The sequence below is a fragment of the Pleurodeles waltl genome, chromosome 5 (assembly GCF_031143425.1).
Source record: "Pleurodeles waltl isolate 20211129_DDA chromosome 5, aPleWal1.hap1.20221129, whole genome shotgun sequence".
Classification (NCBI taxonomy): domain Eukaryota; kingdom Metazoa; phylum Chordata; class Amphibia; order Caudata; family Salamandridae; genus Pleurodeles; species Pleurodeles waltl.
The window spans coordinates 303,782,054-303,794,416 of record NC_090444.1 but is presented as its reverse complement, the minus strand read 5'-3'; the positions used below and the strand labels follow the sequence as shown (position 1 = coordinate 303,794,416).

At 46.4% G+C, this 12,363-nt stretch overlaps 1 protein-coding gene across 1 annotated transcript in view; it reads left to right on the top strand.

Annotated features, from left to right (window-relative positions):
- LHCGR (luteinizing hormone/choriogonadotropin receptor) overlaps nucleotides 1-12,363 on the top strand; it is an 836,395-nt gene that overhangs the window by 354,702 nt on the left and 469,330 nt on the right. Inside the window, exon 8 of the mRNA XM_069236543.1 lies at nucleotides 11,585-11,659. Coding sequence (XP_069092644.1) covers nucleotides 11,585-11,659 — 75 coding nt within the window. The remainder of the gene's footprint in view (nucleotides 1-11,584; nucleotides 11,660-12,363) is intronic.

Here is a 12,363-nt window from a genome sequence, read left to right as displayed (position 1 = left end):
ATGATTTCCTCCACCATGACCCTCAGCTCCTCCTCAGAGAGTCTGGGGTGTCATTGTGGTGCTATGTGTGTAGTGTGAGTGGTGTGGGTGTGTGGGGTGATGTGTTGGGATGCGTAATGTAAGGTGCGTTGATGGTGTATAGGTGATGTTATGTGGCTCTGGTTGTGTGTGTGCTCTTGCTATCTCTCTCTGGTGGCAATTCTTTCTAGTCGTAAAGGGTTGTGGGTCGTGTGGGTGTGTGTTTTATAGTGGTGTGGGTGTGGAGTGTGTATGTGTTTCAGGTGTGTGTAGTTTGAATTGACCAATGTATTAGTGTTTTATTTGTGTGTGTGTATTTTGAGCATATGTGGTATGTACCACCAATAGTTTACCACCATTGAATGTCTGCCGCAGTGACTCGTGGGTCATAATGTTGTGGGCGTAGTTCTGTTGGCGTAACGGTGTGGGGTTTACTACCACCAGTTTATCACTGACCTTTGGGCTGGCGGACTTTTGTGTGTGGCTGTATAGTGATGGACTGGTACGTGTGTGTCATAATATGCTTAGCGGTTATCCGCCGTGGCGACGTTATGTTGGCGGCAGTTCGCATGGCGGTAAGCAGGATTTACCGCCAATGTCACAATGAGGGCCAGAGTCGGGCACCCAATGTTAACCAATGGAGACTGGGGGTGACCAAAGATGCGCTTCTCACAGGTGAGTAAAGTGGTGTCAGGGGTTGATCTCATATGGTTGAGTCAAGCACTGGGGGGGCTACAAGGCAGACCCAAACCTACACCCTCAGTGCCACAAGGGCAGACGGGTGCAGAGTGCCAACACAGCATTGGGCACCCAATGCAAGTCAATGGAGGAAGTCGGTTTGGGAAAAGGCTTCAGGCTCAGACCAGGAGGCTGAATGAAGACAACCCACAGATGTTGTCGGTAACTTCAGATGTTGAGTGACTCAGGGATACCATTTTTCCAGCTCCCCAAGGTCCAGGGGCTCCGGATGCAGGGAGGTCCTTTGACGTCAGAAAACAGCTTACTGGGTGGTCGCAGTCACGGGGAATCTTCGGATTGAGGCTTTGAGGAAGAGTTCAGCAGGGGTCAACCCACAGTGGACTCGGGCTCAGAATCACTGGGGAACCGTCACATGATCGGTGGACCATTCGAACTCAGGCTATGGGCGTTGGGTACAGAGGTGATCCAGGTGCGGTTTCACAGCTTCTCGGAGCAGAGTTTTTTTTCTTTAAAGTTGGTTTCTTCTGGATGGGTCCACTGTTCATGGGAGATGGACTACTCACCTTTATGGTGACTACACTCTTTTTATGACAACTTCTGATAGGAAGTGGGCATAACCCTAACCCTAGTGGCCTATTTCCTTCCAAACAAGATGGAGTAATTTGAAAAGTAGCATCTACTTCAGCTCGTCAACCTTAGGGGTGGGGATGACACAAAGTGGGCACTCCTCCTAATTTAACTAATTTTCCCACCTTTGCTGCCGCAGAAAGTGGGGTCAGGAAGGGGAGGGGCTGGGGGTGAGGTGGGGTGGGGGTTAGTTATCTACGGCATCTGGAGAGACCTGGGTCGCATTACAAAGGTGGCAAGGACTTTGAAGCTCCCCGCCCTGGAATGCCTATCCTGCTTGGGACAGAAGGCAACACCTCTTCCCAGTGCAGGCTTTTATCCCAGGCCCTCCAGAGTGCTTGCTCTCACCATGGGGGGCCAGAAAGGTGTCTGTGATAGCTGAACTGGTCAGGATCAGTCAGTCAGCACACTAGTAGCTGGTAAGTTTTCAGAAGGGCACCTTCAAGTTGTCCTCTGTGTGCATTTTTTAATAAATCCATCACTGGGGTGAGTGAGGGTTTATGATTCTGAGATGTTTGATACCAAACATCCCAGGATTCAGAAAAGCCATCATGTAGCTGGGGAACTCGTAGTGACCAGTGTGCAGCACATGCATTTAAAATGGCTTCCCTGGTCACTTACTATGTCTGAGCATCGACAACGACATAGCAGCATACCTGCTCATGCAGATATCAAATCAAATCAAATCATTAACATTCATAAAGCGCGCTACTCACCCGTGCGGGTCTCAAGGCGCTAGGGGAAAAGGGGGGGGTTATCGCTGCTCGAACAGCCAGGTCTTTAGGAGTCTCCAGAAAGCGGAGTGGTCCTGGGTGGTCCTGAGGCTGGTGGGGAGGGAGTTCCAGGTCTTGGCTGCCAGGAAGGAGAAAGATCTCCCACCCGCCTTGGAGCGGCGGATGCGAGGGACAGCAGCGAGTGCGAGGCCAGAGGAGCGGAGGAGGCGGGTGGGGACGTAGAAGCTGAGGCGTCTGTTGAGGTATTCCGGTCCCTTGTTGTGGAGGGCTTTGTGTGCGTGGGTGAGAAGTCGGAAGGTGATCCTTTTGCTGACTGGGAGCCAATGCAGGTGTCTCAGGTGTGCGGAGATGTGGCTGCTGCGGGGTACGTCGAGGATGAGGCGGGCCGAGGCGTTTTGAATGCGTTGCAGGCGATTTTGGAGTTTGGCTGTGGTCCCAGCGTAGAGGGTGTTGCCGTAGTCCAGGCGGCTCGTGACGAGGGCGTGGGTCACGGTTTTTCTGGTGTCGGCGGGGATCCAGGGGAAGATCTTGCGGAGCATGCGGAGGGTGAGGAAGCAGGCGGAGGACACAGCGTTGACTTGCTTGGTCATGGTGAGAAGAGGGTCCAAGATGAAGCCTAGGTTGCGGGCGTGGTCTGTGGGGGTCGGTGCGGTGCTGAGGGCCGTGGGCCACCAGGAGTCGTCCCAGGCGGACGGGGTGTTGCCGAGGATGAGGACTTCCGTTTTTTCAGAGTTCAGCTTTAGGCGGCTGAGCCTCATCCAATCTGCGACGTCCTTCATACCCTCTTGTAGGTTGGTCTTGGCGCTGGCGGGGTCCTTGGTGAGGGAGAGTATAAGTTGGGTGTCGTCGGCGTAGGAGGTGATGATGATGTCGTGCTTGCGTACGATGTTGGCGAGGGGGCTCATGTAGACATTGAAGAGTGTCGGACTGAGTGATGAGCCTTGAGGTACGCCGCAGATGATCTCGGTGGGTTCTGAGCGAAACGGAGGGAGGTAAACTCTTTGGGAACGGTTTGCGAGGAAGGAGGCGATCCAGTCCAGGGCCTGGCCTTGGATCCCGGTGGAGCGGAGGCGGGTGATTAGGGTGCAGTGGCAGACGGTGTCAAAGGCAGCCGAGAGGTCGAGAAGAATGAGGGCGACTGTTTCACCGTTGTCCATCAGGGTTCTGATGTCGTCTGTGACTGAGATTAGGGCAGTTTCAGTGCTGTGGTTGGTTCGGAATCCGGTTTGTGAGGGGTCGAGCAGGTTGTTGTCTTCCAGGAAGGTGGTCAGCTGTTTGTTGACGGTCTTCTCTATTACTTTGGCTGGGAAAGGCAGAAGAGAGATGGGGCGGAAGTTTTTCAGGTCGCTCGGGTCAGCCGTAGGTTTCTTTAGTAGGGCGTTGACTTCGGCGTGTTTCCAGCATTTGGGGAAGGTAGCAGAAGAAAAAGAAGAGTTGATGACGGTCTGGAGGTGCGGGGCGATGATGTCATCGGCTTTGTTAAAGATGAAGTGCGGGCAGGGGTCCGAAGGGGCGCCGGAGTGGATAGAGTTCATGATGGATTTGGTTTCTTCCGTGTTGATGTGGGTCCAGTTGTTGAGGGTGATGCCCTCACATGTAATATAATGCACTCTGCCTTAGGGCTGTAAGGCCTGTTAAAGTGGTGACTTACATATATTTCATGCATTGTTTAGGGGACATGGCACACGTGCTGTGTGCCGTGTTGTATTTTCAATTTTGGAAACACCTTGTCACGTAGCCTGCAATGGCAGTCTGCATTAGGTTGGTGCTGGGCCCCTGAGAGTGGCACAAGATGTGCTGCAGCTCTGAGGGGCTCTCTTCAGTACCAATGCCTTAGGTACAAGGGGTAAAATTTACTAGGGGTTTATAGGGGTCTGAAGGGCCTGGTCACTTGGAGATCAAGTGACCAGGTGTCTTGTTTTAGGGAAGGAACAATGGCATTGGGGACCTGGTCAGCAGGAGTCCAGTGCATTTCAGTCAAAGTTGCATCTAAAAACCAGACAAGTGGTGGGGTTACTGCAACCAGAACCTAGCTCCCTACAGTCATAGGTGTGATAGTGGCTGAAAAATGATCAATATAACATCAGTAGAAATTTGCTAAACCCAAAAAAAACTTTGACTTCTTTAATAGAATCTGGGTTTTTCCATCCAGTTATGGTTTTAACTATTTTAGGATCCATGCCAAATTTCAGTGAGTGAAATTACACAACCAAGAATCTCAACAATGATCACATGAAACCCAGTTTTTCTTATTTTGCAGACAAATAATGTTTTCGTAGACATTGCAGAATAGAAGTTACATGCTTAATATGTTCTTTCTTCGTTTTTAATAAATTAAGATATCATCAATGTATACCAGAGCGTAAAAATCAATCAATTCTTTGAGGATTTTTTTTATTTTTATATAAAGATGTTTTTTATTCTTTTCAAACAGCCAAACATACATATAAACAAAATCAAGATAAAAGAAATTAAAGTGTACAGTTGTTGAAGGCACTGAGATTTAAACCTTGTCCTTGACACTGAATAATAGTACATTAAATAAAACAATATGTACTGAGATATTGTCAGGTGTAAGGTATAAGTTGGAAGGAACGTACCAACTGCACCAATCTGATGCAGTGTCTCGTGCTGCGAGAGGGCATGAACCCGCATTGGTCAGGGTGTATCAATGAGGGGAAAGCGGGCCTCAGCCTGGTGGCGAGTATTATTGCCAGTACCTTGATTTCGATGTTAAGAAGGGAGATGGGTCGGTATGCCGAGCAGTTGCGAGGTGGTGGCTGAGTCTTTGGAATTACTACGACAGTAGCTTGGTCAATCCCAGGTGGGAAACAGCCCTCCTTCTCATCTTCCTCGTACATATTGAGGAGGTGGGGGCTCAGTATATTGCTACATCGACGGTAAAGGTCTGACGGAAAGCCGTCTGGGCCAGGGGTCTTTCCCGAGGATAACCTAGTTATCGCCTCTGCTATCTCTGCCAGGGTTAATTCTGCTGTAAGGAAATGCCTCCTTGGCATGGTTACCCCTGACTTTTTGCCTTTGCTGATGCCAAGTTATGATTTGAAAGTGTGCTAAGGCCTGCTAAACAGGCCCCAGCACCAGTGTTCTTTCCCTAATCTGTACGTTTGTCTCCACAATTGGCACACCCTGGCATCCAGGTAAGGCCCTTGTAACTGGTACCAAGGGCCCTGATGCCAGGGAAGGTCTCTAAGGGCTGTAGCATCTCTTATGCCACACTGGGGACCCCTCACTCAGCACATGCACACTGCTTGCCAGCTTGTGTGTGCTGGTGGGGAGAAAATGACTAAGTCGACATGGCACTCCCCTCAGGGTGCCATGCCAACCTCACACTGCCTATGGCATAGATAAGTCACCCCTCTAGCAGGCCTTACAGCCCCAAGGCAGGGTCCACTATACCACAGGTGAGGGCATAGGTGCATGAGCACTATGCCCCTACAGTGTCTAAGCAAAACCTTAGACATTGTAAGTGCAGGGTAGCCATAAGAGTATATGGTCTGGGAGTCTGTCATACACGAACTCCACAGAACCAAAATGGCTACACTGAAAACTGGGAAGTTTGGTATCAAACTTCTCAGCACAATAAATGCACACTGTAGGAAGTTGACTCTGTATTTACTATTTCAAAGTAAGAAATAGCATGCACAGAGTCCAAGGGTTCCCCTTAGAGGTAAGGTAGTGGCAAAAAGAGATAATTCTAATGCTCTATTTTGTGGTAGTGTGGTCGAGCAGTAGGCTTATCAGAGGGTAGTGTTAAGCATTTGTTGTACATACACACAGGCAATAAATGAGGAACACACACTCAAAGACAATTCCAGGCCAATAGGTTTTTGTATAGAAAAATATATTTTCTTAGTTTATTTTAAGAACCACAAGTTCAAGATTTACAATCAATACTTCAAATGAAAGGTACTTCACTTAGGTATCATAGGAACTTTGAATCAGCAAAATAGCATATACAGTTTTGGCAAATATGGCAATAAGCTATTTTAAAACTAGACAGTGCAAATTTCAACAGTTCCTGGGGGAGGTAAGTATTTGTTAGTTTTGCAGGAAAGTAAACCACCTACAGGGTTCAAAGTTGGGTCCAAGGTAGCCCACTGTTGGGGGTTTAGGGCAACCCCAAAGTTACCACACCAGCAGCTCAGGGCCAGTCAGGTGCAGAGGTCAAAGTGGTGCCCAAAACACATAGGCTTCAATGGAGAAGGGGGTGCCCCGGTCCCAGTCTGCCCGCAGGTAGGTACCCGCGACTTCGGAGGACAGACCAGGGGGGTTTTGTAGGGCACCGGGGTGGACACAGGTCAACACAAAAAGTACACCCTCAGCGGCACGGGGGCGGCAGGGTGCAGAGTGCAAACAGGCATCGGGTTTGTACTGGAGTTCAATGGGAGACCCAGGGGTCTCTTCAGCGAAGCACGCAGGCAAGGGGGGGGGGCTCCTCGGGGTAGCCACGACCTGGGCAAGGGAGAAGGCCACCTGGGGGTTGCTTCTGCACTGGAGGTCAGATCCTTCAGGTCCTGGGGGCTGCGGTTGCAGTGTCTTTACCAGGCGTCGGGTTCTTAGAAGCAGGCAGTCGCGGTCAGGGGGAGCCGCTGGATTCCCTCTGCAGGCGTCGCTGGGGGGGCTCAGGGGGGTCAACTCTGGCTACTCACAGGGTCGCAGTCGCCGGGGAGTCCTCCCTGTAGTGTTGGTTCTCCACAGGTCGAGCCGGGGGCGTCGGATGCAGAGTAGAAAGTCTCACGCTTCCGGCGGGAAACGTGCAGTCCTTTAAAGTTTGTTTCTTTGTTGCAAAGTTGTTTCTTCTTTGGAGCAGAGCCGCTGTCCTCAGGAGTTCTTGGTCCTTTTAGATGCAAGGTAGTCCTCTGAGGCTTCAGAGGTTGCTGGACCCTGGGGGACGCGTCGCTGTTGCAGTTTTTCTTGAAGTGGGGAGACAGGCCGGTAGGGCTGGGGCCAAAGCAGTTGGTGTCTCCGTCTTCTCTGCAGGGCTTTCAGGTCAGCAGTCCTTCTTCATCTTCAGGTTGCAGGAATCTATCTTGCTTGGTTCTGGGGGCCCCTAAATACTCAATGTAGGGGTGTGTTTAGGTCTGGGGGGTTAGTAGGCAATGGCTACTAGCCCTGAGGGTGGCTACACCCTATTTGTGCCTCCTCCCTGAGGGGAGGGGGGCACATCCCTAATCCTATTGGGGGAATCCTCCATCTGCAAGATGGAGGATTTCTAAAAGTCGGAGTCACCTCAGCTCAGGACACCTTAGGGGTTGTCCTGACTGGCCAGTGACGACTCCTTGTTTTCCTCATTATCTCCTCCGGCCTTACTGCCAAAAGTGGGTCCGTGGCCGGAGGGGGCGGGCATCTCCACTAGCTGGAATGCCCTGTGGCGCTGTAAAAAAGGGGGTGAGCCTTTGAGGCTCACCCCAGGTGTTACAGTTCCTGCAGGGGGAGGTGAGAAGCACCTCCACCCAGTACAGGCTTTGTTACTAGCCACAGAGTGACAAAGGCACTCTCCCCATGTGGCCAGCAACATATCTGGTGTGTGGCAGGCTAGCAAAACTAGTCAGCCCACACTGGAAGTCGGGTATGTTTTCAGGGGGAATCTCTAAGATGCCCTCTGGGTGTATTTCACAATAAAGTGTACACTGGCATCAGTGTGCATTTATAGTGCTGGGAAGTTTGATACCAAACTTCCCAGTTTTCAGTGTAGCCATTATGGTGCTGTGGAGTTCGTGTATGACAGACTCCCAGACCATATGCTGTTATGGCTACCCTGCACTTACAATGTCTAAGGTTTTGCTTAGACACTGTGCGGGCATAGTGCTCATGCACCTATGCCCTCACCTATGGTATAGTGCACCCTGCCTTAGGGCTGTAAGGCCTGCTAGAGGGGTGACTTATCTATGCCATAGGCAGTGTGAGGTTGGCATGGCACCCTGAGGGGGGTGCCATGTCGACTTAGTCATTTTCTCCCCACCAGCACACACACAGGCTGGCAAGCAGTGTGCATGTGCTGAGTGAGGGGTCCCCAGGGTGGCATAAGACATGCTGCAGCCCTTAGAGACCTTCCCTGGCATCAGGGCCCTTGGTACCAGGGGTACCAGTTACAAGGGACTTACCTGGATGGCAGGGTGTGCAAATTGTGGAGACAAAGGTACAATTTTAGGGAAAGAACACTGGTGCTGGGGCCTGGTTAGCAGTGGAGAGATTTACAACTAGGTGAAGGTGTGAGCTACCAGTGAGAAGATGTACACATGCAAACTTACCTTTGTAAATGGGTTTTATTGGTTTACAAATGAGCATTCATTGAGTATAATATTAATAAAATGTTAACAAAAGGAAACAGTTTAATCTTTTTTACAGATATTTGGGAATTTTAATGTTTTTAAAAGGTATATATGGATTATTTATTTTATATATTTGTATGTAATGTAAAATATGTTGGGAAATACATATATATCATTAGCTTACTAAATTTAATACAAATATCAAACCCAGGTATGATCAGTTGAACATAGGATTTTTTACTGCCTTGCATATAACATTTTCACTGCAATACCACAGACTTCTGAAAAACCACATATCTTTGGAGGGGTTCTAATTTACTATTTTAACTTCAACCCCACATACATTTGGAAAAAACTATATTTGGGGGAGGCCAGATTTACTATTTTAACTCTAGACTCAAAAATATTGGGGAAACTGCCTATATTTGGGGTAGACCAAGTACCATTTTTTTCCAATCCCAGAAACTTCATATATTTGAAGAACAGATATACCATTCAAACTCCAATCCCACAAATACTGGAGAAACTGCAAAAGTTTAAGACTTTTTGTTTTACCTGTTCTAACACTAATAATTATAATAATGAAAACAGATAAAACCACCCGCCTAATCCCCAATAAACCAACAAGCCAAATAAAAAAACATAAAACTGCAAATATTATTTTAACATATATTTATTTCACAGTAAAAACACAAGTAAAAATATAGATCAAAACAATCTTATAGACAATGATATTTAAGTGTATGTTTTAAACCAATATTGTTTTACTAACTTAAAAAAACCAATATACTTACCCTTGATTTTGTGTCTCCACAAAAACACTGAAGTCCCGTTATTTTTTCATGATAATATAGTTTCACAATATTTTGGAGACAATACTCATGGACAAGAAAGCTATTTTCTCAGCATAGTGAATGGGGTTTTCTTTTGAAGCCGCCATAGTACGGCCGGCTCTGGTCACTCCTGCCAATCAGGGTTTTACAGGTATCACTAGAGTAGTGGAGAGGTGTAGGTGCTGGACCCTGACATCACTGCTGTGTTTCATGGGTGAAAAAGGCATACAGGAAGGCAGTTCCAGGTGCCGATGTGTGCAACCGGGCATAAGAATTATTGGAGAATCTGGTTGGTACTTAAGCCAGGTGGCAGGGAAGAATACTATGGTCACAGCCTTCCACACCTCTGAGCTTAAAGGCCCCAATAGGCTGTCTCAACCAGTGGCCATTTTGGGCTTGTTCTCCTAAAGATAACATTGAGGATAAAAGGAAAAAAGATCAAAGGTAAGAATTCTGATTTTGGAGAGAAAAAATGTTTTACTGGCTGTTATAAAGGAATTAACTATATGATGTGAAAGTCTCTTTTAGTTTTCCTCTGCTCTCCACTTCTAAAGGTTGAGCATCAAGCAAAAGAAGATGTGTTTGCACAGGTGGAGGCAACCAGAGAGTTCTTCTCAGGAATATACACAATGCCTAATTTGAGCTGAAGGTTGCCATGGGGGTCACCGGCACTAATTGTTCTGCATTAGACATTTACAGAGAGTAAGAGAGGGGAAAACACACCAAACAGGAAGAATGATGAAGAGAAATACATGCAAAAGGGAGAAAGCAGGAACCTGCACAAGTGAGATAAAGGAACAGGGATTGTCTTTTGATGGATTACAAAGGGTGGAGGTGGTTGAAAGACTACACAGTGTTAATATTTGGCAGTTTGTACATTTATTTGCACCAGCTGAGGGCTTTTATGCAGATATTTGGGCACAGGCACTAATTCTTCTAGAAATTAAGTATTGGGTTCCTTTGGGGGCTTGCCTGGGGCAAGGTTGTTATTGGACAAGTTAGCAAACTGGTTCTCCATGGGGGCAGGCTACTGGGGGTGATGTTCTTTATTGCAATTCTTTGTGTTGTCTTTCTATGCTATTTTGTCTCTCCTCTTCTGTCTTCATACTCATAAGCTTTCAGGTAACCCTACTGGGGACTGTGAATTACTGTTGGATGTAAACATCAATTTAACTTTGTGGAAATATTGAAGTTCATTGGTCAATTGAAGTGGTTTTTCATGAAGGGAAAGACAGCTTTTGTTTGACCATCTCCATAGTTATTGCCTCTTTGGTCCTGGTGAGCTTAATTTTAATAAATAGATGTACGTTGAAACAGGATGAACCCACTGCAGTGCACATGGTGAGGCTGCATACTGGATGGCCCACATCAATAAACTGAGCACATCTACATAGGAATTATGATACTGGACACAAATCACATGAAGTAAATATAAAAGAGAGAAGTGCATAGATTGTTTTGCAAGCCACAGAGTCGTCAAGTAACTTAAGTAAATAAGCAAGCCCTACCCAGTCCAACCCACACATGATATTGTACACTAGCTATGTAGTTCTCATATGAGTGCTACAGCCAACAAGTAAGCCAGATTAATAGGTTTCAAGAAGTGATTTAGAAGTATGGTGTTGGTATTGTGTTGCTGCAAATCATTTAAGACACTTCTTTGTAAATGACAGACTTGTAGATATAAACAAGAACAGCATTTCCTTTTTTAAAACTAACAGTAAAGGCAACCCAGTGATTAATTAATTCAGCCTTAATTAACAACAGAGAGCAAAAGATGTTCTACTTTCGATGTGGCTCTTATACAGGCCATAAAGGAGAAAACAACTGCTTCACTCAGCAGTTTTACATTTTCCCACTGAGGAACAGAACAAGTAAAGTGTTAGATGCATAAATGTTTGGTCTTTTGAAAAGCAGTCCAAAAGTCTTTAATCTTAATTAAGAAGTAAGAACGAACTTTACATGCATGGTCTGCAGCAGAGGCCAGTCCAGGGATCAGTGATGGATTTGGCCAATCTTTTGTAACTGATTTTGGATGATTTAGGGCTGTGCTGATTTAATACTTAATTTACCTAAGATGTTACATCTTTCAAAAACCATACTAAAGCAAGGCACCTAGATGGATAATCAAATCAAAGGGTTTTGCCAGTAATTTCCCAGCCTTAAACTATTCCCAGAGGGAATCAATATTTGAAGTCTCAGAAGATTAGTAAGTGATTTATATGGGCAATCTCAGCATGTATATTTGTTGCAATTTGCTTACAGTCCCTAGATATGTCATGAGTCTGACTCCATTTGCTGTAATGTCAGAGACTGGAATGAGAGTATGCTGCTTTTTTAATGACAATAATAACTTTGTTAATAATTTGTAATTTCACAGGTTTCTTAATGACAATCACAACCTTGGAATAATGCACAATGATGTCTTCAAGGGTGCTTCAGGACCAAATCGTTTGTAAGTATAACAGTGATGATGAACATTCACTTTTTAATCTCCTGTTTGAAAATTATCTGTTTTATAGAACACTGGAGAACACATGTATAGTAGAATCTGTGTGAATTGCGTGAGCCTTTTACACATGACTGGAAGTCAGAACCATAGCCCTACTGTATTCTACACAACTACAGCTCCACTTCCTAACAATGTCACTGCCTGTAAACTTGATCTCTTGGTTATGACTAACTCATGGCTAAACAATGCATGCCTAAATTATTATGCACAGGCTCCTATTATCCGATGAATCTTTAGTTCACCTGTCTGAAACAGAGTTGGATTTCTAAATATTCAATCCAATGAAGAAATAACATTTCAACATCTCAAATTAGAGCTTAAATCCTTCACCTTTGCAAGAAAGTGACTTGAAGACCTTTTAAACTCACTAGGTAAAAAACTGCACATTTTGTAACACCTGTTCTGGTAGAGAGACTATCGAAAAGCAGATTTCTCACCTGACCCAGGCTGGTAGGGAGACTATCTAAAGGGAAATTCTCACCTATCCCAGGTGTCAAATGGGATCAGGATACTTTTGCAAAGCAACTTCCTCCAGCGTTGGCTGGTGGCGTGATGCAATGTCATGCCGCTCCATTTCATGTGGAAGTGCCTTTGGGGTCAATATATTATATACGTCACCTGCTCGCACTGGCCAGTTTTTTTTTGTA